The 26,173-nt window shown below is 42.7% G+C and overlaps 1 protein-coding gene across 3 annotated transcripts in view; it reads right to left on the bottom strand.

The window, feature by feature from the left end:
- The window catches only part of LOC309535543 (FRAS1-related extracellular matrix protein 1-like), a 110,088-nt gene that overhangs the window by 33,924 nt on the left and 49,991 nt on the right, over positions 1 to 26,173 (bottom strand). For all 3 annotated transcript variants that reach the window (XM_082228696.1, XM_082228695.1, XM_082228697.1), the window contains exons 21-24: positions 21,989 to 22,133; positions 20,498 to 20,639; positions 12,762 to 12,957; positions 6,610 to 6,874 (exon numbers count right to left, since the gene is read on the bottom strand). In XM_082228696.1, coding sequence (XP_082084822.1) covers positions 6,610 to 6,874; positions 12,762 to 12,957; positions 20,498 to 20,639; positions 21,989 to 22,133 — 748 coding nt within the window. The remainder of the gene's footprint in view (positions 1 to 6,609; positions 6,875 to 12,761; positions 12,958 to 20,497; positions 20,640 to 21,988; positions 22,134 to 26,173) is intronic.

The following is a 26,173-nucleotide window of genomic DNA, read 5'->3' as shown; positions in this document are numbered from 1 at the left end:
CCAAATTATGCTTTCAAAATAAATCTCTCATCCCAGTACCCCCATATTATATCCAACTAATTCTACTTAGTCCTTCTTTGCTTCCATACATCATTATGGTACACCGTATACATCATGCACATATCCCACATCCCAGAATCTTTCGGTCATTTGTTGTCTGTCTGTCTGTTGTCTGTCGAGTCCCTATCCCACTCCTGCTAATAGGCTGAGCTCTTATACAGTCACAAAATGTTTGTGACTATTATACTGAACGAAACAGAAGGTAATGGAATCATAGCTGTCAAGCGTCCCTTATTTGAAGGGGCAGTCCCTTATTCCAACGCCATGTCCCGCTGCTGTCCCTTATTGATGGATGTCCCTTAAATGTCCCTTAAATGATGTCCCTTAAATTTCAAAGGAGCAGTTCCTCTCCCTCCCTCCCTGCTGGCCAGGGAGGAGGGAGGCTCCAACTGTGTTGCTTGGCTGTGTTGCTCACCCAATAAGAAGTCTAAGAACGACTGGGGGGTGGAGCTTGCATGCCTTGAGCTGATCAAATCAGCTGCGTTGCCTGGGGACTCGCCTTTGCTCAGCGCTTCCCAGCGGAGAGGTGACAGTGGTTTTCCTTGAGGCTTCATTTGGCTGCTGGCTGGGCTGTCTGCCTTTGGCTCAGAGGGGCTCAGAAGTTGAACATTCCTGTGCTGAGTGCTCGGATCAAAATCGGATGGATATGTCATCGACGGCCCACTCACCCTTGCCAGCAAAAAGGTCTGTCTGGAGTGGGGGCACATGGTGGAGGGGAGGGAGGAAAGGAGATCTCATGTGAGGGGGGGCTTTTGAATTTGTTTTGGAGGCTCCTTCGATTGACTTATGGGGGAAAAGAAAGGAGCTGGTTGACTAAAATGGTGGGTGACTGGCGATCTCGTGGCAAGGGGGGGAGGCTGTGTGTGTGTGGCTAGTTAATGCAAGCTGAGAAGGTTTTTGAATGCTGGACACCATTTTGTTGCATGTGCTGCTGCAAACTTTGCAGTGCAAAGCCAGGCCAGGGAGCCATCTTAAGTTGAGGGTGCATAGGCCTTGTGATGCATGTGATTCAGATTATATTCAGTTGAACCACTGGTTACAAAGTTGGTTGGACAGTGTTCTCGAAGCTACCAGCATGAGTTTGACCAGACTGCAGGAGGACAGGAAGACTGGAGTGCCTGGAACAGGTGAGGCTGCAGGTCCCTTATTTTGGCTGCTGATCCCTTATTTTCAAGGCTGTTGGTCCCTTATTTTCAAATCTGTAAGTTGACAGCTATGAATGGAATACTAATATAGATTAAAAGCCAATGCCCAAACAGGGGTGGAGGAAGGGTGTGTGTGGTAGAGGTGGGTCACCCTGGGTGTCACCACTGAGGGGGTGACAAAATGCCGAGTGGTACTCACCGCAGGGCCTGCACTCCTGGGAGTGACGCGGCGGCTTAGACACCCGCAGGCTCCGTGCTGCCCCAAACAGTCCGTCTACCTCCTCCTCAGCTGTAGGGTGGCTGAGTGGGAGGAGGCAGGCAGACACCTTGGAGGCCCCGCAGAGCGTCCTGCCCTGGCTCACCCCTGTGCTCAAAGATGCACCCATCTAGATACCCAGTTTCTCTTCTGCTCTTCAGTCCAAGCAACAAATTCTGACAATTCCACCGTATATGAATACCTTAAACAAACAAACATGCAGAGGAGTCCAAGATTCAGTGCTGCAAACCCAATATGCCCTGGTCTATGCTCTTGGGTGTGTGGAGTGATACCTTCCTTTCAACAGAGGAGCCAATCCATTTATCACAGGGACAGACATGTAAGTAAGATCTGCTACCTATGCTGAAATGAATAGGGCAACTTCAAGTGAGCCCTGGAGCTCATACAGCATCAGTAAGAATTCACTGTACTGCGGCAATAAGAGTTTCTTTATTATGGGACGTGCATGTGCGTGCACACGAAACCAGAGATATCTAACTGCAGCACTAAATATTCTCTGGAAATTTTTAAGCAGCTTTGTATTGAAAGGGAGCGTTTTCTTTTGCTTTTTTTTTAAAAAAAAAAGAAATAGGCAGTGCTCCAGTCTCCAACTGCTACTCTTCATGTTTTTAATCACATCTGCTACATAGATGTGGCTATGAATAATTAACGATGCCTCCAACATTACACTCATAGATTACGGTGGAGGAAGCGACTGGTGCACCGTCTCGAACAGCATAAGCCATTTAGGAAACTGTTATCCACTTTCCCTTTATATTTGCCGTGCAATCACTTACTGCTTAAAAGGGTAAATCTTTCATAGCTTTAATTAAAGCATTTAATATAATTTACACTGATGCTCTATGTGCTCAAGGTCTGTCAAAATTGATGCTTTAATAACATGTCATTCCCTCTCTCTCTCTTTTTCCCCTCCCCCTCTCCACTCTCCCGACTGGCCTGAAATCTGTTAAAATTACCACTAATCTAATTGGGAACAAAGTTGTCAAATGCACGCAGCTCTGACAGTTTGTCTTTCTGCAAACTGCCAACAGATTGCAAGTTACGCATGTGTTGCGCAGATGGGTAAGTTAAAAGGAACACACCAAAAAAAAAAAAAAGCAATTTATTAAATCACCTGGAACCAGCAGCTCCATTCCAAAAATAGTGAGAATGAAATATAGCAGGAGCTACGAGAGTTGGCACTGGAATATGCCAGAAGGTACCAGTTACAAAACAAGATAAACATTTTGAGAAGCCTCAGCTGCGTAGCAGAATAATGAGGAGTTATTTAACCCGATCAGGATTACCAGCAGAAATTAATTTAGAGTGCACATTTTTTATATATATATAAAAAATTAAAAATAAAAGGATATTTTAATCCCTCTCCTTTTAACCCTTTGTAGGCACTGGAAAGATGTTTCTATATCCACTCCCACCCCCACAGTGACCTCCCTGTGTACCTGGTTAAATCATCCAATGCAGAGCACTGGAAGGACCATACAGATGGTGTCCTCTCCTACAAATACTTAGCACGTAATCTCTTTCATGTGCTCAACCTCCATTTCAGGAAAGGATATTGGATCCAGTTACATGGTTGAGAGCTGACAACATTATGGCAGCAGCTTGCTTCCAAGCTACCAAGAGAGAGCAATTGGGAATTTATTTATTTTTTAATCTTAAAATGGGAGAGAACGTAAGTTTTACGCTGAACAGATGTGTAGACAAAATGAAATCTCCCATTATCTGAACCTCAATTATCCAAATCTCACAACTGTCTGAATTCCATGGGTGTCCTTCCACATCATCCAATGTCAATGAAACCCTCACTTTTTGAACAGGCAGAAGAGCATCTGAATAAAAGAGGCCATCAGGATAGGGCTTGTTTTGTGTCAGAGGTGGAGCTCAGCCTCAGGAATGGTTTTAAGCAGAAGGAATGAGTCTTGGAATATACAAGAAGAGTGGCTGAGATTGTGTTCAGAATCCTTTTCTTTTCCCACTGCATTCCCCCCCCCCATCCAGTTAACATTAAGATGTAAAATTCCCAGTGCAAGTGGGGTGATGCAAGTATGGACACCTCTCTTTCGAAACACCAAGAGCCAAAATCAGATGTGATGTGGAGAGTAGATTGGGTCTACTAAGCACAAGAGGGATAGTGTCCATCACTCACACCATTTCTGCATTCCAAAGGTCAACCAAGGCTTTCACAGGTTTTATTGTAGATATGAGAGGGAAATCCCCAAGAGTCATCAGAGGAGCATTTGGATCTGTCTGTCTCTGGAGACAGGCAATTCTAATACGTTCCAAATTTGTGCAAAGGCAAAATTCCCATGAATGAACCCTAGTTCAACACCCTCTTCCTCAGTGTCACAGCTCCATTCAGAAATTCACACTTCATTTCTGTGTAGGCCATCAGTATTATATCCAAGTAAATGAAATTGCACTGTATCCTAAAATACAGGGGTTTGCTTGCCCAATTGCTTTGGAAGCTCCCGGAAGATTAAAAACAAATTCTATTGAATCTCAGACAAAATAAAATATCAGCCACCATTTCCCCATTGGACCCAGCGTTGACCTCAGCGGGCCATATCTAGACATGATGGTGGTCAAGCTCAGTCTCAATCAAGTCACATTACTGATCACCTATAATGCCGAAGTTGCCAAGAAACCACCTGTAGGCACACCTGTTGCCCATAAAGGTCTCCTCCCATCTCTCCCCACTCACTGAAATTAGACTTGAATTGTTTTCCACCTCAGCAGTCACTCACCCGGGCCTCTTTGCCTACATGTTTCTCAATCACATGTTAGAGAGCAAAAGTTAAAGCAGGAGTTGAGATTAACTCAGTGCCAGCATGAATTCAGATGTCGACTACAATCTAAATTTTCTTTGAAGTCTATAATTTCAGTGAGTGGGGAGACATGGTCCTGTATGGAACAGGGCAATAAGTAACCATAGGCCCCTCCAGATTGGTTGTGGTGAGTGGGTTGCTAGTGTATTCTGCAATATGTAAGTGACACAATATTTGTGCATTAGTGCAGCAACGTAACTAGCCGCTCGGGTGGACAGTCTACAAACAATTCTGCTTTATTAGCTGTTCTGTGATGGTTCTTCAAGTATACCACATTACTGCCACCTGAAGCACTCACGTACCAAAGAGGGACAACCCAGCACAGAACATTTGTGGTCTAAAAAGTTACAGGATCTCAATAGGAAGTTACAGGACATGGACTGACTGGAAAACAATCAAAGCTTTTGCAGATGGGGGTGGGGGTGGGGAGCCCTGAAAACAGGATTGCATATAATCACCCTGATACCATCATGAGCACAAAATCATTATGACTGCACAATGCTCACACCTGCCCCACAAGGCAACCGTGCAACGATGATAGTGGCTAGTTTAGGGACAGGAAAAGAGTGGAAAGATAAGTTGGTAAGCAGGAAAGAAATGGGGTGAGGAGCTGAGAGAGAGAGAGAGAGAGAGAGAGAGAGAGAGAGAGAGAGATATCAGAGGAGAACTTCCCTAAGAGTTTAGGAAGAGTACCTGCACCCTTTTAAGCCACAAACCAGGATTAGCCAGCACACTAATGAAGCTGACCCACCCCACACACACATAGCACAGAGAGAGAAGCTTTAATGAGGAAGGGAGAAAAGAAGAAAATATTTTCCACATACCAAAAACGAAAAAGAAAAAAATGGCCATGCTTTAGGGCCTGTGATTTATTTAATGATGGTCTTAACCTCACTTAGAAAAAGACCGTTTACATGATTTACGGATTGCTTCTTCCCCTTCTTAATTTAACTCATTTCTTAGGAAATTATACACACTTAATCACTGCAAGAATAAAATTAGTTAGAGTGCCCATTTAGTAGCAAAGGGAGTATAAATAATTTTCAATTTTAAACTGGGAAGAAGAAACAAGTTAAGGGGACCAGCACCATTTTTATTTTTAGAAAAGCAGCAACAGGAGACAGTGATTGAAAAGGAGGGGGAGGAAGCTGTGGGGAGAGAGTAAAACACCTTCCCTGCCTCTTGTTTCCTAAATCGTCCCAGGCAGCTTTCCACATTCACAGGGTTTCAGCTGCAAGCTCTCAGCAAGGCAGGGAAAGAGTTAAGCACCCCAACTCTTCACCCGGCCCCTGCTTCCTTGCTCTCTGTCATCATCTTCCAAAACTGCTTTTCTAACGAAAAAAATGGTGTCGGGACCCTAATATTCATGTTTGCATATAATTTATGCTTAGCGCCTATGTATGTGAAAAAGAGCAAAGTACCTAGAAGAGGATGATACCCAAGTGAGCTATAAATTAAGTCCTTATCCTGTTTCTGATTTAAGCAATATGGGTGCTTCTTTCCTACAGGAGGATGGTATTAATGAGCTTCTAATCCATTAAACTTGCCACATCTGTTGGGAAATTCAGCAGAAAGGGAAGATGAAATCTATTTTCTGCTGTACTTGGTATAAAGAGAGAGAGAGAGAGAGAGAGAGAGAGAGAGAGAGAGAAATTCTGCTGTATTTCCCCCCAAAAAAAAATCTTCTGCCCACTCGAGGTATATAAAACCATTACATTTAAGTACCATAATAGCCAACATATGCTTTTCTTTAGTAACGACACCACCATCTGGATTAACTTCTACCAATGATTTCAGACAATATTGTGGATCCCACCCCACCCCCCGCCGACTGGAAAAAAAGAAAAACCCTACCCCAGATAGCAACTACAGTTTCAGATGGAGCACAACAGTAACAGAATTAGCAGTCTCTCTTTGCTGCCCCCCGGATACCTGTGGCGGCTGCGTGGCTGGGAGGGGCACTGCAACGTATGGATCTGAATTCATATGCTAATTCATTAAAAAGTCAGTACGAAAATCTTGCAATGCCATGCGTGCGCATCTTCCACCATTCTTGACTGGGGGCCTTAAAACATTACAGTGAATAAATGGCTGGTATGTGCTGCTGAACTTAGGAGATGACATATAACACTTTCTGCATTTTCATGCCAGGCATTTCAGCATTCTAATATGGTCACCGAGAGCCGTGCAGAAGTTATGTTAACATTTAGCCCCCTGAAATATGTTTCCCCATGTTTTAAAACCAGGTTTTGCGAGGGGGGAGCGCAGAGAGAAGAGAAGATAATCGGGGAGGCCTTCTCACCTGAATGAGTCCTTGCTAGCCTCATGGCTATTGTCGTGAACGTAGCAAACCTTCTGGGCCACGACATCCAACTGGCTGTAGCGGGAAATGGGCACGCCGGGATAATTGATGTACTCAATCTGACCATGCACAGGTGGCACAGAAATGGCATACAGCAGCTTCCCGGGTTTGCCAGTGCCATCTGTTGCCATAAGAACATCTGTCGTCAAGGTCACCCTGTCACCCTCTGTTAAAGTTACAGGTTTGGTGAATAGAACAATGTCACCTAAAATAAAAGGGAGGGGGGAGGGAGCAGGGAGAGAAAGAGAAAAGCATCAGGCATGGGGGTGGGAGAGAGAGAAATTAAAGGATGTGGGTGTGTGTTTGCGGAGGGAGGGGGTGGCTCAGTCCTTCAATATTCCATAGGGGGAACTGGGTTGGGGGGGGGAGGCAGTGAAATCAGCTCACAGAGAAACAGACATTAAGAGAAGTGGTTAAGAGCAACACAGCGACGAAGCTTTTTGCGGGGATTAACAAAAGAGACTTTGGCCAAACCAGGCTGGGAAAGGATTCCTTTGGTGCCTGTAAAGATCTCTGTGCCAAATAAGAACTAAAAGCTATTGAAGAAAACCTTTATCTTCATTTGTGCGGCATGAGACATGCACGAGTAAAGGAAGGGATTTCAGAACGTACCTTCCTCCTTAGGGATTCTGTGTTTAGGGAAGAATGTATATAAGCACCCATGGGGGCACGCTTAGCAATGTACACAAGTACACAAAGGTGGTGGGTGGGGGAGGTTAACATGCAGGTACAGGCACAATTTGGCCACATATTCTCCCCTTCATGAAGAATTATTATTACAAACTGTCTCTTCGCACACAAATGGGTCACTTTCAACAAAGAACAATTAAGTTAATAGGCCCACATGGGCTGATGGACAAAATGCCCTAATGTGCTAAGCACAGCGTGACACTTTAAGCTGATGGGGTTATGTGATGCTGTAACCTTGCCAAGGGTGATTCTCCTGCTACTGGATTTGTTGCAGTCCTTCAAGTCCCCAAAGTGCATGAAAAATTGGCAGACATAACACTGGTTAAGAGATTCAATGGGGACCATAGACGCATGTACTTCCTTCTCCTCCACCACCCTTTTCTCTGGCACCAATTTCTGCCTCCTCTCAACCAGGGTTTAACATTATTGATGCACCAGAGCTGGCAATTGGGCCTAACGAATCCTCAGAAGGGCTCTCATCAAGGGGTGGGGGGAACTTGACTGGACAGTGGTAGGCAGGATTTTTGTTTTACATGTCAACTGCATTCGCACATAAAGTGGAGATTGGTGTGGGTGGGTGTCCTACTTTTACAATAAAGGGAGAACATGGAGAATGGCACTCAGGGCCGTCCCTACCATTAGGCAGAGTGAGGGAGCTGCCTCAGGAGAGGGAAGCCAAGGGGCAGCAGCAGCCCCCTTGTCATATCCCCCGAGTTCTTTAAGCTTACTTGCTCTGCACCTCTTAAACTAGCTTGCTGCAGTGGGTACAGTGGGAAGTGTTGCTCTGTTGCCAATGTTAAACTAACATTCAACTGCCAGTACTTTCAGATTCTGTATGTGGCACGGGGGGGAGATGCCATCTTGTCCTTTTGCCTCAGGCAGCAAAATGTCTTGAGATCACCCGAGTAGCATTGAACCTCCTTCTCTCACGCCTTCGGTCCTCTCAGGTGGTTGCAGCAGCCACTTGTCTCCATTCTCAGTATCAGAGCCAGGTAAAGAGACAAGTGCTCAAGGCAGTGGCCTGAAGTGGAAAGGCTCAGGAGGTTGGGAGGGGACTGGAAGAGGAAACTTCAGCATCCCTTTCTCACATGCTCTTTTTATTCTAAAAGAAAGACTTGTCCAGCCTCCCACTTTGTAGGTGAAAGACAAGGACACATGAAATATGCCCCTGTCAAGTTTGGATCTGAAAGAAATTAGTTTTAAAGTGGTTTGCAAATGCTGGCGAAGATCCAAACTAGACTTTAAAGTAAATAGCAGATGTGGAGGGCCAAATCCAGATTTAATGTATGTATGTATTTATGTGATTTATAAATTGCATCACATGAAACACTCCAAATCAATTAACAAAAAAAAACCCATCAATATAAAGCAATTTAAAATCTAATATAGATATAGACAGAGATAAGAACACCCAGGTTATAGGCTTGCTGAAAAAGGAAGTTCTTCAATAGGTGACCAAAAGACAATAGATTCTTTTGGAAGGAAAGGCAGAATATAAATTTAATGAATTAAAAAATAAATAAGATATAACAGGAAGGAGTTTCAGAGGGTAGGTGCAGCAACAGTAAAAGTCCAACTCCTACATCCTATGGAACGGATCCAAATGAGATGGTATCTGCAGAAGACCCTCTTCCTTCAGTGATTGGTTGGCTATATAATGGTTGAGACAATCTTTTCGGTATCCTGACCCCAAGCTGTATAGGCTCCTGATAGGGAATTGGAAGCCTTTAACCCTTTGCCCCTTGCTGTGTTCCCAATCAGGATCAGACCCCATGCACCTGCTTATTTGTGCTTGCGGAGACCCAGATTGAAGGGGGGAAGGGGTTAAAACACTCTTTCATGCCCACCAGCATCTCAGTCTGGACAGTTCTTTATGGATTTCATGAATACTGTCTTGCCTAGTTTGGTCCTAATAGGTAATCTAGGCTCGATTAGCACTGCTGCATAAGCAACACTATGCCATGATAACTTAAGAGAAGGGAGAATTACTACCAGAGAGGAGGGGAGAGGAGGCAGTTGTGCATGAGTGCAGAGCCCAGTCCCCATTTCTTACATATGATCTCCCTCTGTGCTTATGTTATATGCCAAAGGGCAGCCAAACAAGTCTAAGCAGTCCACGTTTGGATCGCTGGCACACTAGGATCAGGAGTTGAAATTGTTTGCTTTGAAACACCATTTCCAACTACGAATAAGTGTACCTAGGATGGCAAACAAGAGTATTTATTTTTTTAATGAAAGTGTTGTTGTTTTTTTAAAAAATGAGAACATAAAAGCCTGGGTGAGAAAGCACAGTAGCAAAAAATGGGTGATGGCCAACAGCTTACAAATTGGAAAAACTCATTTGTACATCACCTTATGAAAGTATACGAAGAAAACGTTCTGAAATTTTCATTTTTTAAAAACTATACTGATAGCTTTGAGGCTGATTTGGAGCTGATGAGCCTAAAGTCAGTCAGTCATCTTTGCATTTTCCACCATTTAATTAGTTTGCATTGCTTTTTTCAGCATAAAGCAACTGGCTTTAGAATGCTCTGGCCCTGGCAAAACAAAAACAAAACAAAAAAACTTTTTTCTTTTTCACTTTTGTTCTTCCACAACCTTTTGTTGCAGTCTCCAACAGTTTCCCCAAAACTGTGGTGGTGAAAAGATCAAACCTTCTGCACCGTCTTGGTAAACAGTGTAAGCCTGATGATAGAATGTTCCATCTGTAACCTCAGTATCAGGTCAGATTCCTAACAGACTTGTCCTATGGTTCTAGCTAGGGCCAATGTGAAAGGCTCTTGTGGGGTAAGGGGAGAGAGATACACATTCTAGAGTCTGAAGCTTTACATTACATAGTGAGCTGACGATAATGAGAAAGAAGCAGACTAGCAGCCATCTCTGCAACTGCATCACTCCAGTTGTCTTGACTCCCTGTGCTACCTATAGGGTACGCTTAGCTCTGGCTTACAATGCTTAATGAGAATTCAGTGGGACAACTTCAGAATGAATTGCACTCCATGCTTCCTGTTACCTTTGACACACAGCACCATAAAAAAAGACCTAACGGCAAGAAAAATTAGATTAATAGTGAAATGCAAATGTTTGCAATCTTAAATCCTCTGTTTGCAGGAAGATTCCTAGATTTCAGTTTGCATTTCCTTTATTTGACTCTGTGCTAGGTAGAGCTGGGCTTGTCATATTTATAATTTATATTTCGAACTTGATTGGCATGTGAGATCCAGATTTAATTTTACAGTGATCCCACTGCCTGCCATTCTGCTCCTTTCTGCCCCTCCCAAGGCTGCCATACCTCCTTCCCTGCCTGCCTGCCTGCTTGCCCACCCACCCACTTTCAGTGGCTGTGGGGCAGGTGCTTCCAGCTTCACTCTAGGAAAGGAGGTCTTCTTGGGAGTGACGCACCGTTTTGTGGGTGAGTTTGCCCAGAGAGCACCTGGGCTGCTGTGCAGTGCTTATAAACTACAGTGGTACCTCTAGATACGAACGGGATCCGTTCCAGAGCCCTGTTTGCATCTAGAGGTAAACATAAGTAGCGACGGCACGTCCGCGCATGCACGCGTTGCTTTTCACCGCTTCTGCACATGCGCATGATGTCATTTTGAGTGTCTGCGCATGCGCAAGTGGTGAAACCCAGAAGTAACGCGCTCCGTTACTTCCGGGTTGCCGCAGAGCGCAACTCGAACACGCTCAACTCGAAGTGTATTCAACCCGAGGTATGACTGTATAGCTTTAAAGTACTGTTCAAAATGCCCCTTGGGGAAGCTTTCATAGGAGTGAGAAGTCATCAGAGATTCACATCATTGAAAGAAAACACAGACACCATCTCTTGCAGTGTTGCAGCTTAATGTTTGTGACACAATCCCTGGATGGTAGGCTTTCACAGTGCTTCCAGGGAAGCTTGGATGTCTTGTCGTTTTTATGCCATTTTTGTATTTTCTTTGGTTTGTACATTTTCTTTGTTCCTTGAATTGGATATAGCGGCCGTTCCACTAGCGCAGCAGGACTGGATCTGCTGGCCAGGCATAATGTGACTACAGGATTGCTCTGTTAGGCCCACATATAGATCTCTCATCAACAAAAACAAAAGTGGAGCTCGATTAAGGCTCCTATTGACATGGGTTGGAAGGAGGAACAGCATTTATAGATTCAAACCCCACTTTCCTTATAAATATGAATTAATAAAATGTCAACAACTCATTGACTGATTCTAGCAGCTTAGATGGAAATGCTTGAAAAGAAATGCTAAAATACTGTAGTCTAATTGTGAATTATTTTTATTTCCGCCTACCCCCTAAAAAATACATGAAAAGCCCAGAAGATTATTTAGGATTAATAGATTATCAAAAGTGCCAGTTGGCACTGACTTGTCCGGATTAAATAAAAATAAAAATCTCTATAATAAATGCAGCTGTTTACTAATAAATAAAGCCTCAGCTGTAACCAAAATAAATTAGATGTATTTAATTGGTTGATTGCAAACCTCCCCTCTTTATTACAATACTGCTCCTTGTTATTTTATGATGTCAGGGTAACGTGGCAGATTGACAGAGTGTTTATGAATCACAGTTTACAGATGGCATCCCTGTTTTCCTCAGCAGTTATGAGCACAAGTCACAGGAGGACTCAATAGAGGTTTTTCGCCAAAGACCCCCTGAGATTTTGCTGCTTCCATTTCTCTTATGCCAATCTTCTTCCTGACAGGAGCACTACTTCACAAAAACCTATGTTCAATAAATTAAAGCCACCTGGCACAAATTTAGAAATATTTAACACTCAGAGGACTCCTGTGTGTCTCCACGTGATTTCTATTCACTTCCAAAAGCCTCGGCAACAATAGTTGGAACAGGCCTCATGCGATTCTGTGGGCTTTCACCCTCCCACCTCAAGACAGAATAGTGAGAGGAGTCAGCTTGGCTTGTAACATATCCCTCCTCCCATCTGCAAAAGATTCCAAGATCTCCTAAGGACACCTCCTCAGAACATTGAGCCTTGAACTGCCTAGACTCCTGATAGCTTTGAAATTCAACTGGGATATAATCCTGGCTCTCTGCACATTCAGAGGTTTCAGAACTGAACTCTTCCTTTTGGTCACTAGTCACGAACAGACACCGGGGAATGCAGTCATAATAGTTGACAGATCTGTAAACTTGTGCCATTAGTTATGCGCATAATGGATTGGATTCTAATTAGCTGGTTCATCAGAATCCTGGAAAGAGATGGCATCCTTTAGAGATTGCTGGCGTACAAACTTCACCCATGCATTTAAAAGCACATCAGTGTCACATAAGGAGACACGGGGCCTTCTACCGCTCCCCTCTGTAGTTATGCAACACAGCTTGGTCCCCCAAAAGAATAATACACTGAAAGTAAAAACCCCAAACTCTCCAACCCTCGTTTCCTACCTTTAGCCACACTTTTAATGAAAATATAGAAGCTTTCTGGTGGAGATCTGTTCTTCCCATCTGTCACAAAAAATCGGAAGCTGTCGTGACTTTCTGGACTCAGTACATTCGTATGGAAATACCAGAGGCGGTTCATGTCCACGTCGTCTTGAGTGAAATTCATTCCAGGATGCAGAGTGCTCCAAGCTGATGCGGTCTGAAAAACATCATGGAATGGGTGGGTGAAACAAATGCATGCACACACACATAAGCTGCACATGCTATAGAGATATACATATTGAACAGCTGTGAAGATGGCTAACTTTTAAGAGCTACTGAACAGCTGGGGCTGACCAAGGTTTAATGCCCCTACATACACTTGGAACCTAGAATGGTAAAAGACAGAAAAAGCAGCAGCAGGTGGTACCGTCTGAGGTATCACTCACCAACAGCAAGGCCTGAAGCCAATGGGATGGAGCTGCAGGTCCATCATTAGCTACCACAATATGGGCCTAGACAGAAGTCTGAAAGCTGTGGCATGAGTCAGTGTGAGGAATACAGTGTAGAAGCTGCTTTACACAGAAATGAACCATTGGTCGATCTAGTTCTGGCTGGCAGGAGCTCTCCTGGACTTCAGACAGGGGACATTCCCAGTCCTAAGTGAATATACCAGAGATTGAACCCATAACCTTCTGTGTACAAAGCCAATGCTCTACCCCTGAGCTATGGCCTTTCACTGGTGGAAAAGGGTGTTGAGCTACTTTTTGACCCTTCTAAAGCAAGCCACCCTTTAGCATGGCATTTAGTTACTTGTGACTGATCCTGTTGCATATCCTTAAAGCATCTACAGTGGTACCTCGGGTTACATACGCTTCAGGTTACAGACTCTGCTAACCCAGAAATAGTACCTCGTGTTAAGAACTTTGCTTCAGGATGAGAACAGAAATCATGCTCCGGCGGCACGGCAGCAGTGGGTGCTTCAGGTTAAGAACAATTTAGCTAAAGTGGTGCTTCAGGTTAAGAACAATTTCAGGTTAAGAACGGACCTCCGGAACGAATTAAGTACGTAACCAGAGGTACCACTGTACAAGTGTTGTAAATCATTTCAGATTGACTTTATTTGAGAGAAATAACATTAGTTTCTCTACCACATTTGTATCCAGTACTTAACATTTGGTGGTTTGTGTGGGTTTGTTTGCAGTTCTTATCCTCATAAAACCATGGTAGCGTAAGAAGCTTCATGGCTGAGTAGGGATTTGAACCCAGGACTTCCCTCTCCAAGGCCATCGCAGTGTATTGGCTCATTGAGTCTTTTGAAGACTTGCCACACTACTATAAAACGGACACTTCATTATACCCCTTTTGCTCAAAATTATTCAGGTAATTAGCCATTAGTTATTTATTGACCATTAACATTTGTGAAAATACACACAGCCCTGCCTAACCCATTAGCATGTGCGCCAAAAAACTGTGTTTTTCTGTGTGCCTTTTAGACAAGCATCATCAACCTGTCTCTTCTTGGATCCTGCTTTCCAACCTGCCACACGGGGGGGGGGGGTAGCCCTGGTGCATGCCAAGAGATGCAGATGGATCCATTGTAGCACATCCTGATGTCCATAGCTGATGCCCAGGTGTTTCAACTTGTGCTTGCTTACCTAGCTAGAAGCTGGTTTTATTCCAAGAGAAGGTTCAAGGCAATTAGATGCCATCATAATATAAGCCAGAGGGTTTCTATTAATGCAGCACTTAGAAAGCAGATAAAAGACTCTCTCCAACAACAGGCATTGATGTAGGGGTTCTACATGCAATCTGCATACACATTGCATGTTGTCCCGCCAGGGTTTGATGCTATCTGACATTGCAGTCAACCATCTACATGAGGCATGAGCCAGGTACCATAAGGCTAAAGAGCGTTATGCCTCAGTCATTTCTGAGCAGAGTGGGTGTGATGTAAAAACCTGCTCACTTTGTTTCAAGGCCACCTAATCTGCTGCCCATTCAATGAATACAAAACAAAGGCCCAATTCACACATTTAGCAGTAGTGTGGTTGCCACTTGAAAATAGAATGCTCAGGACTTCTACCTCCCTGTTCACTTAGGTTCGTTTTTATATAGAGTTTGTTAATTAATAATACATTTATGTAAAAAATGAAAATACATCTTCATATATAACAAGCTGGGCAAAATTGCTTTCCAAGTGGTTAGGTAAAGGTAAAGGTACCCCTGCCCGAACGGGCCAGTCTTGCCAGACTGTGGGGTTTGTGCGCCCATCTCACATTTATTGGCCGGGGGCCAGCGCTGTCCGGGGACACTTCCGGGTCACGTGGCCAGCGTGACAACGCTGCTCTGGCGAGCCAGAGCCGCACACGGAAACGCCGTTTACCTTCCCGCTGGTAAGCGGTACCTATTTATCTACTTGCACCCGGGGGTGCTTTCGAACTGCTAGGTGGGCAGGCGCTGGGACCGAGCAGCGGGAGCGCACCCCGCCGCGGGGATTCGAACCGCCGACCTTTCGATCGGCAAGCCCTAGGCGTTGAGGCTTTAGCCCACAGCGCCACCCGCGTCCCTTCCAAGTGGTTAAGTACTGGTATATCACAAACATTTCATTTCAATGCAGCATCTATGATCTGACTAATCATATGAATCAGGACTAGAGTCGTGCATTATTGCAATCACTGTATTCCAAAACTGAAAGCATCAAAACAACCCAGCATGGTTGTTCTGCAGTAAGTCTATCCCTTGAAGCTATGTCACTAGCTTGGGGGGGTCTGTGGTTTTTTTTACGGCTGTTAGTTTATCCAAAAGCAAGCAAAAGCAAGACTTTCAGAATGCATAAACATTCATTTTCTTCACTCTAATGTAGTGGCCCTATATTCAGATAGTGTCTCCATCTCTTCCAAGTGGGGTTCATTATAGACCCAGAAAGATGAATCAGTCTTGTAATATCAGACAGATTTAAGGTTTATAACTAAATATAATCCCTGTGGAGAACTGAAGGGCTTTTTCATACAAAAACAAAGAGTTCTTCTTCAGTCTGTGCTAGAGCCAGCCCAGCACATTTTGGCACCTGAGGTGAACCACAAAATGGTGTCTCCCCACCATGAAAGGAGTGTTTTCCAGACATCCCTGCCCCAGGTCTGCAGGTCATCACACCAGATGCCAGGGATCCTGGCTGGCTCTCAGACTGCCCCACCCTCATCTTCCCCCAAAGGCCACAAGAGAGGAGCTGGTGAGCCAGACACAAGCTCAAGAGGTACCCTCTAGCTAGCTGTATGTGAGGTCAGCTGGGAAGGGAAGAAACTAAGAAGAACCTGCCAGAATCAGGACCTGGTTGAGAGCAGAGGGTGGAACCTCCAGCTATTATATAAGCTGCCAGTCCAGCAGTGATTGGTGGGCACTGTCATTTGTGCTCATTTACAGTCTCAAATCTGAGTATCGCTGCCAGTGGAGGGATGAGGTGTGGGGAGAGTTGCAGAAGAGCCCAATTACTTAAGCAGGGGAAGGAACCTCAGGAACCTTAGATTCCTCCAGGCTACTTGACAGAGGGGCAACACACAGCTTTCTATTACTGCAGAACTGTGCTACTGTGAACAGACACATTCAGCCATTCACCAAGTGCTCTTGTGTTGCCATCCCAGCTCATGGAAATGTTTACTTGGATTACCCTTTCACTGACTGCATGAATTAAACAAGTTTATGTACGTGAACTGAAATGATGGAGAAGCTGTGAACTCATTTCCCTCCACTTCACAGACCATATTTAATTCTGACACCTATCCAAGGTATTCAGAAGTGTAAACACACCTCACTGTGATGACCATTTCCTTCCTCTTGCTAAATTAGTGACATTTCAACACTAAACTCAACAGGATTTCTTCCGATCGGACACATTAAAAGTTTATATGTTTAAAAGAAGCAAAAAACAAGTAATGCAAAACACGTTCATCATTGCTAAAGAATTTACAAGGATATTCTAGCTTCCTTTATTTGAGATCAACAAAAATATAACAAGCAGCATGCAGTACTTTAGCTCAGTCAAGCATAAGCCTCCTTTGGCACTATTACTCTTTTCCATTTTCAGGTCCTTTTGGTGGCATTTCTCACCTTTTGAGGTTTCTTTATTTGCAGCAGTTGCCTGGGTGGCATTTTCCAGAGCCCTGAACACTACTGAGTCTCTGGCACATCCAACAAATAATACATCAGGTTAGGCCCTCGCCATTGAGAATGTAGTGTTCTTTGATAGGGGCACCAGGAGGTCTAAAACTGACTGTGCAATGTGCTCTAAAAATCTGAGACGTTTATTTTGTTATGCTAATGGTGCTCCTTTTACAGAATTCCAATTTGGGGTTATTGTTCACAGTGCCTTGGACTCTGAGCACGATCCTTCTGGGAATGGCATAGATTCATTCTACACTGGAACAGCAACAGCTGCAGCCCCGGTGGGCATTGATAATGTCTCACTTCTTTGAGGTTAGCTGTTGCTAAGTTTGGTGTTTAATTATTTTCTTCTTCTTTGGCAGGTCTGAAACCCAGCTTCAATTGAACAGATGGGCTTCTGTCTGCTGGGTGGAGAAAGGGGGAATGGTATGGGGGCAAATTGCTGTGCACCCTATGTCACCTTGTGTCCACTATCCCCCATCCCCTGCATCCTATTTATTCATCATCTTTGATTCATGCCCATTGGGCAGGACCTGGAGAAGATGGTGGACTGGATGTCTTGATGTGATGGGAGATGCTGGATTGACAGGACCAGGTGGTGCATTGGCCATGAGGTCAAGAGATGGCTTCTGGTGTGGCTTCTTTGTCTTATCTGTATTTCTTTCCTGTTTCTGTTTAGGGATGATGGTGTCCAGTTGGTCTACTGAGAGGTCAGACATTTTGTTGTAGGATCGGCAGTAAGGTTTATTTGACCTTGTGATTGGGAGATGATAGGAGGCCACCTAGCCAAGCTCAAGGTGGCTCATTGTACTGGGCACCTTTTTTATGCTTCCTTTATCACCCTTGAGTGAATGGTATCTGACTAACTACCTAACATTGCTGTCCAGATTGAGGAGCTGCCTAGTCAGATGTTCTTGGGACCTGAAGGAACCACCCTTCTAAACACTGGGCAGTGGGTGAAGGAACGTCTCCACCCCCATCGTTCTGCCCGGGCACTGAGGTCCAGCTCTGAGGGCCTTCTGCCGGTTCCCTCACTGAAAGATGTGAGGTTGCAGGGAACCAGGCAGAGGGCCTACTCGGTGGTGGCGCCTGCCCGGTGGAAACGCCCTCCCGTCAGATGTCAAGGAAATAAACAACTATCTGACTTTTAGAAAACATCTGAAGGCAGCCCTGTTTAGGGAACTTTTTAATGTTTGATGCTTTATTCTGTTTTTAATCTGTTGGGAGCCGCCCAGAGTGGCTGGGAAAACCCCGCCAGATGGGTAGGGTAAAGAAGAAGAAGAAGAAGAAGAAGAAGAAGAAGAAGAAGAAGAAGAAGAAGAAGAAACAACAACAACAACAACAACAACAACAACAACAGGGGGCCCTCTACAAGTGTAGAGTTCAAGCTGAGTGCTGTTGTCCAAGACCAGACATAAGTGCATTTGCATGAACTTTATGCTCTGAGCACATTCCAAGCCCACAGTTAATGGCTATGTCTTCCTACAAATCTTTTAGCATCTTTAACACAGTTCTTACCTTTACACAAAATGCATATGACATAACCTGAGTAGGGATAGACAAAAATGCCAATTTACATTTCTTTCATTTTTCCTAGTTTTAAGTCTAGTTCTCCACATTCCTGCATCAGTTTGCAATTTTTTTAAAAGAAAGTTTTCGTTTAAAAAATGTTATTTTCACTAATACATGCGTTTTAAGCACCTTTTCTTCTAATATGTGCAATTTTTGTACACAATAGTTGGCTGGAGAACTGCATCGCTAAATGTGAAGAAATGTATATTTCAAAAGTTAGCTACATTTCGGTTTATGTATTGCTTTGAGTCCCGGAAGACGTGCTCCCTGCCTTGCAGGCCTTTCCCCACATGACCTGGGAGAGTGGGGCTCTGACCGACTGAGCAGAATCTTGGTAGTGGGTTTTTGCTATTAAGATGTTAACTTTTTGTATCTTTGTTTTGTATCTTATGATTTATGTAGAAATAGTTCAATTCAGCCATGTACTTTTTTGTTTTATTTGTGGTTTATACTACTTTCTATATTTGTAACCATGTAATTCTTTATGTTGTAAGCTACCTTGAGCATGGTTTTGGCTGTGCAAAGGCAGCTTACAAATAAAATTATGTATGTGTGATTTGGGGACTGCAAATTACGCAGGTTTGCATTACGAAAGGAGCCAAATTGAATTTATCTCCCATTCCTGGTTGCAAGTCTTCATGCCAAAGTAGGGGTGGGGGCAGGAATCTGCAAGGATTCTCCAGATTCCATTATTAGAGATCACAAAAAACCCAACACACAGTACTTTAGCTCAGTTAGGAATAAAACCCTTTTGGCACTATTTCCATTTTCCATTTTCAGATCTTTTTGGTATTCCCTTTCCCCAGTTAAGACCACAAGTTGAACAGTTAAAACAGCCAAGGTGCATGTTCCCACCAAGCAAAAAGATCACATCAACCGCCCACTACTGAAACATATCTCTATTTTGAGCTAGTTTCCAAATTTCCTTATGTTTTCAGGATGCCAAAAAGCTGGAAGTCCACTTTCAAAAAAGCCCCGCTCTCACTCTTTTTCCATTTATATGAGTAGATTATGTGAAACTCATTACATTTTATGGTTTTGCACAAAAATCTTAGTTTCCTACTAATATTATGCAATGACATAATGCCATTTGTAGAGGTGTCACATAAAGGGACTGACTTTTATGGGCTTCTGATGGCAAGACTATCCACTTTATATTCTGTTTTATGTAAGCGTTCTCAAAATTTATTGATCCCAACAGATTTCTCAAGTTACTTAATTATAAAAGGAAGACTATAGCCTAGTGGTTTAGCACGCCAATATACAAGCCAGTTAAAACGTTTTGCTATAGCTGCAGAGTGTTGGCTCAAAGACCAGTGGAACAGGACATTAATATATAGGACTTTTTTGAGGACAGAAAACAAATGGGAAGGAGAGAAAGAGACAAGGCTAACTGCTTTTATGCTATCAGACACTATTATTATATGTTAACTTAAAAGACGCCATGTGCGTACAGTTTCTTTTTGCCTTTCATACTAAGAAGGGGAGAGGAAGTCTCACACTTCTACACTTCCATCCTGTTCTGCCATGTCTATCTTTAGTTTAAGCATCTTCAACATAGCAGCAAGAATATTTATCACCGTAATGTATATTCGACACAGAAGCACTGACAAGTTTGGCTCCTCAGCACAGAGAAATGCACATGTGTCACATATGAGTGCATATAAGATCTTTTGTGTGGAAATAAAATTAATAAAAATAGCATATGATAGTGTGTGTCAAATGGTCACTTTTTTCTTGTTTGCAGTCCACGCCAGAGGGCTCACCCCTAACTGACACTGGTCAACTCCAACTGTCCATCAACCAGCAGGCGGGCTGATTGAATTTTGGGTACATGCCCAATGCCTATGCCAAACCTGCTTCATCTGTAATCATTATAGTTGCGGCCTAGCTTGATCCCAATACTTGTCTCCTATATTGTATGTACTATTTTGCACACACATCCCACAACCTTTTGCTGTGCCTATGCTTCACAACCACATGTTGACAGGGCCATGTGTGAAGAAAACACTGAGAATCATTATTACCTTTAATTTCAGGTGTCCATATCTTGGCTTGTTGTTTATGACATAATGGAGATGATTCCTCAAAGAATCTTTGTCTTCAACTTCTAATGACACACTGGAAATAACTTTGTTCTCATGAACTTCAACTTCCAAGCCTGTATTCCTGAGGGGCGAGAAATAAATATTGCATGGGGCGGGGAAGGAGACACACAGATTCAGAATCCAACATCATCTTTCAAACGCAGTACAAATGTAATTTCCGCCTCATGTATAACACTGCCCTTACTTGAGACAAATGGAAGTCTGGCAGATCCCTGGTACACTCCATTTCAGATGTCCCCTACTATTAAAAACAGGAAGTCCTCTCCACCTCATTCAGCAGGGTAGAGGTGTTTGTATAGCCAAAAATAAGGCCCCACCTAATATAGCAGAGCTGCTGCCTCCTCCACTGGGTGAGTATCTCATTGGTTAGGTGACAACATGCTCTCTTCAAGTGAGAAAGGTGGTGGCAGCGGCACACACTGCTTCCTCTCTTTGGCACTGCAACCCCATCCCCACCCCACCTGTCTCTACTGTCAGTTTGGGGTTTGATTAGTCATTCCTGAAGGACAACTTAATCAGCCTTTGGTCCTTTTCACCTATTCCATAGGGTTGGCAGGTGTGGTTAATTCACTTTGGCTAATGAAAAAACACCCCAAACTTACTTTTACAACACACTTTTGTTACAGAACTGACACTGAAATACTTAGGGAGATTTTGTTCATTTAAAAATGGCTAAGTGCCAGTACTAAATCACTACAAACAATATGCTGGATCTGATGTAAAGGCAGCTTTCTTTGAAATGTTTGATTTATTAATTTACTTAAATATATTTTATTGCATTTATATCCCACCTTTTTCTCCAAAGAGCTCAAGGTGGTATACATGATTCTTTCCTTGCTCATTTAATCCCTACAACAACCCTGTGAGGTAGCTTAGGCTGAGAGTTACCCAGTGAGCTTCATGGCCAAGTGTGAGTTGAACCCTAGTCTCCCAGGTCCTAGTCTGACACTCTAGCCACAACACTCAATGTCCTCCCTATGGGTCCATATCTGTTTTGTACACGCACTGCCCTTACACATTACATCACAGAGATTCACCTGCCATATCATAAAGTGATTTTTAGAAATCGTAAAGGGCCTCTTCCTTCCAAACCATTCTGACATCATAATTCCACTCTGTAGTTGTGTCTAGCAAGCCCACTCGTGAAACACAGCTTTGATATTTCCTATTTGTTCTACTTGTTGAGGATTAATTAATGTCAGCATCCTGACCTTAATATTTATATTAAAAGATCATAATTTCATAAGAAACAAGAATGAAAAGAATTAACAATTGCCAAGAGACAAGCAACGCATCCATCTTCTTGCCAATAAACAATTCATCAAACATGTTAACAATTAAAGAGAAATAAAATGTTTCCCCCGTCTCTCCTAAAGTCACTTTGCATAGAATGTCACTTCAACAGCTAACCTGGAAAGATGAGGGATTTCATCGTTGACTGGCAAGATGAAGATGTAAAGTGTCCCTTGGACTGTGTGCTTGCCATCTGTCAGCTGAATGGTGAAACTATCCTCTAGGCTTTCTGTGTCATCATGCATGTACATAAGCATCAGTCCTATCAGAGAAAGTACCAGAGACAACGGAGTATTTTGAACACAGCAGTCAAGTGCCACATTCTAAAGACAAGCAACAACCAAATGGAATTTAGGGTATCAAAGCTACATAAACTCGAAGGAACTGATTAAGTTATCCTGCAGCTTGCACGTGTTCTTTCCTTTCAAACAAAACAATCATAGCAGGATACCATTAAGGTACTTCAGAACTGCCAAGAACAACTTGATATCACCAAATGGCCTTTTTGAGCCATTAAGATCATTTATTTCCCATTTAATCCCTGAATTGCTAGCCAGCTGGGATTATCAGAATTTGAAGTGGATAGAACCCAGAATTAATCGGGCAGTTGACCAATACAATTTGATGTATGTAAACTATGGGGTGCATTTCTGCCCCCCATAAGTCTGTAAAGTGACCTTTAATCACCACTTGAAGATGGGACTTCATGAGTTTGTTACCTCTTGCCCTCTATTGATAACAAATCCTGCTCGATCCTGTCCTTTTAAAGACTGAGGTCACTGAGTGAAGAGTTCTTGAAAATGCAAAAACTAACTCACATGGCTTTTAAATTTTTGGTTAGGGACTGGTTTAGGAAAACTCTGATGGACACAAGTGTCTACATTTTAGTGCAAGTTTGGATACAAAGGTCTTTCAGTTAAATACTTACAGCAAGCTATGATAGTTTCCCAGGTCCCTCCTTTAACCAAGTTTTAACATTTTCTTGTACATTTCTTGGGTGAAATTCAGTGTTGCAGTAAGGAGATCAGTCCATCAGCCCAAGGATTTCTGCTTGCCAGGTGGAACCATCACCTACCTCCTCCACCTTTCTAGGGGTTCTCCTGATCCTCCCAAAGAAGACCGGGGAGGGCATGGAGGGCTCATCGAACTTAGGAGAAGGGGAAGCCCCATTGCACTAGTGGGATGAGTTGTGCTGGCTTCTGCCAGTGCAACAACTTGGTTAAATTCGGCCCCTTGTACAGAGTATGTAGCATGAATGATTTTACAGATGAACAATGAAAGCCTACTGAGTCCAAAAACAATAACAGAACATATCTGGAAAATGTGCTTGGGCTACAGTCCTAAATGTGAAAAGTTATTTGTGTTTAATAGAGTTAAAACAATATGTTACTCTATTCCAACATCAGGAGATACAACTGCATTTTTTGGGGGGGGATGAAAATGCAGAGTATAAAACACAGTTGTAATTTTTTTCAAAAAAAAATTAAAAATAAAAAGTCTCCCTCTTGCTTAACTCTAGATGCTAGTCCAAAACAAAAAGAACTTACTATATTTGAGGGGGAAATAGCACTCCCCACCTGCAGCCAATAGCCCGTTCTACTACTTCCAGTATTCTACCATCTCATTCTGATGCACACAGCCACACACAGCTCTAATTCTTATTTCAGGACACTCACTATTTCCTCTTAGCAATATTAGTGCATCATGCAAAAGAGAAGTTGGCATATTTTTAACAAATGCCATATAGTTATGAATATGTCAAAATATTTCTTGTATTAAATTATTTAGAATGCTGCTAGCATGCATTTATGAGCCTGTCCTGTCTGCCAAATTTCCAGCATTCAGCTATCAGTCTGCTTACATATGGTCACTTAATTCAAAATTTGCAGTTTGCAATTTTTATTTTATTTTAATTGAATATTTAAGTGTCTAAGGTACTGGGCACTGTTTACATAGCTAGTTAGTTGTGTAAACATCAATATAATGAATTGCCAAGTTATGAATGGATGAATTATGTACTGCAAAGCCGTGAATCACTCAGAGTTGGTCAAGGTTCTCAACCAGTGGGAAGTGAAATGAACATTTGAGGCTCATTTGTTTCTTTGAAAAGGTCTATTCAACTCAACTTTCCCACTTGGGCTCATACAGAAAACACAACCAGACTTTTTATGGAAAAGAACATCATTTCGATTAAGAGAGTCACAGAATTGCAGAGCATCCTGGATGACTTCAAAGCAGCTTGAATGTATGAACAGATGTTCAGAAAATGCAAATAAGGTGGAATTTGAAGGAAGAGTATTAAAATATAGATATTTTAGGAGCAATCAGGTCAGCTGAATAACTAATGTTTTTCCTTGATGCAGAACTAAAATGTTTTAAGTGCTTTCATTCCTTCCATCACAGAAGACTGTCAAAGCACTGCCAAGAAAGAAAGGGAAAATGTTGGTTTAAATGCTGTCATTTATCAAATGCACAGGCATTTGAAATACAGATACCATGAAGGCATACTATGAGTGCCTGGGACAATTCATATCCTGCTTATTCCTATGGCTCAATATTAGAGCCAGTGTGATATAGTGGGGAAGAGGGAGGGTGTGTAAGCCCTACACAAGTATTCTGGATAGGGCTAAAGTAAACCCATGAGGTGGGGAGAGCTTGCACGATTGTTTCCTGCACTTGTGAAGACTTCCATGTTGTATTTTTGTTTTAATGGTTTTTATTTCTAGACTGTACTCCCCATGCACTCTGGATCTCCACTTGTAAGTTTGTATGTTTTTGTACACTAAGAAATAGAAGCTGCGGTATATAGATCATTGGGGGACAGCCTGTTTTTTCAAGATTCTGAAAGAGTGATGTTTTCTTAGCTTTTGAAGAGACACCCATTTGACATGGTAGCTTTTATCCACCATAGATCAGTTTAAAACTTCCCCCTCTTCTTTTGACAAGCACATAGAGCAGGTAGCAGTGAGACATTAGTGATTCTGGGATGAGATGGATTTTCTGGGCTCATGACAACGCAGTTCAGGACAGGGTTTGGTGACCCCATAACTGTTGAATGCACTCTAACTTCAAGCACATACTTAGCTATCACAGTATTGATAGGGATTCTGTTAGCTGCCTAGAACTTGGCTTTATCAGAAGGTCTTTGAGCCTGGCTGAAGACAACTGGACCTGGATTTATTATTTAATGATGTTCTCAGACAGAGCACCTGTTAAAGCTGAGGCTTTAATTTTTTATATTGCTAGAAGGGATGTTTTAAATATTGTTTTTACCATGCTGCATATCATTTCAGGTGCCATCTCTATATAACCATTGGTTCAAATGCTAATGCTTAACTGAACTTCTTTAAAGCCTAGCCTAGGCCTTCTACATTATATCAATGCAAAACCACAATAATGCTGGATTTTCTGGAATGCCAGATTGCCTCTAGCTCTGTTCTGCCAATCCACTCTGCACTGCTACGTTGCTATACTTGGTAAGCTCATGGCACAGATGTCAACCTTGAGGAGATATGTGATCTGCTGTTTCTAGTTCCTAAGCTGATTCTGTGAGCAGTTGTGTTAGCAGCAGAGGTGCCACTGAGTGCAACATTCAACTGCCAACTCTCTGCTAGGGTCTCTTGCTCACATGTGCTTTTCTGTTGCGGTTTTTCAAGAGAAAGGATGAGATCTTTAACCACAAAAGGACAAGCAAATATTCTATGAACTTTCTTTTCTTCAGAAAGCTCTCTTGGTTGGGGAAAACTTGAGCCACAACTTGCTTTGGTCACTGGCCAATGTGACACAGCTCAAGATGAAATATTATGGGAACACACAATGTGTTGGGATTTCTCATTTGTTTTCATATTAAACAATATGTTGCATAAAACATTACATTTTAAGAGTTACAGTAAGTTATTCTATTTATCTTTGATTGAGTTTTTATGTTTAATTATTTCCCCTCTATGTTTTTAGCCATCATTACTTTTACCTGTAAACTGAGTCCCTGCTAGGGAAAAAGGCGGGGTATTATTATTATTATTATTATTATTATTATTATTATTATTATTATTTGCAATCTGCACAGAAATGTTTGTAGAACTTAAAGTAAGCAAGGAGGAAAATAGAATATTAGTGTTGGGGAAATCAAGGTTCAAGTCTTATATAATTTTTGCCATGGCAAGAATTTAGGTCAGTGTTACTCTTGGTAAAGGACAAACATCTCTCTGTGGTCACCTCTAGACTGTTGGGGTTTTGCTGGAGTGTTTCAAGCATGTACCAGAAATTTAGGTTTGCATAATTAAAGAGGATTGAAGCATTCTG

Source organism: Podarcis vaucheri (genome assembly GCF_965113315.1).
Source record: "Podarcis vaucheri genome assembly, chromosome: 6".
In the NCBI taxonomy this organism is placed as follows: domain Eukaryota; kingdom Metazoa; phylum Chordata; class Lepidosauria; order Squamata; family Lacertidae; genus Podarcis; species Podarcis vaucheri.
Note: the sequence above shows the minus strand (reverse complement) of the source record. Positions and strands in the feature narration are given on the sequence as shown.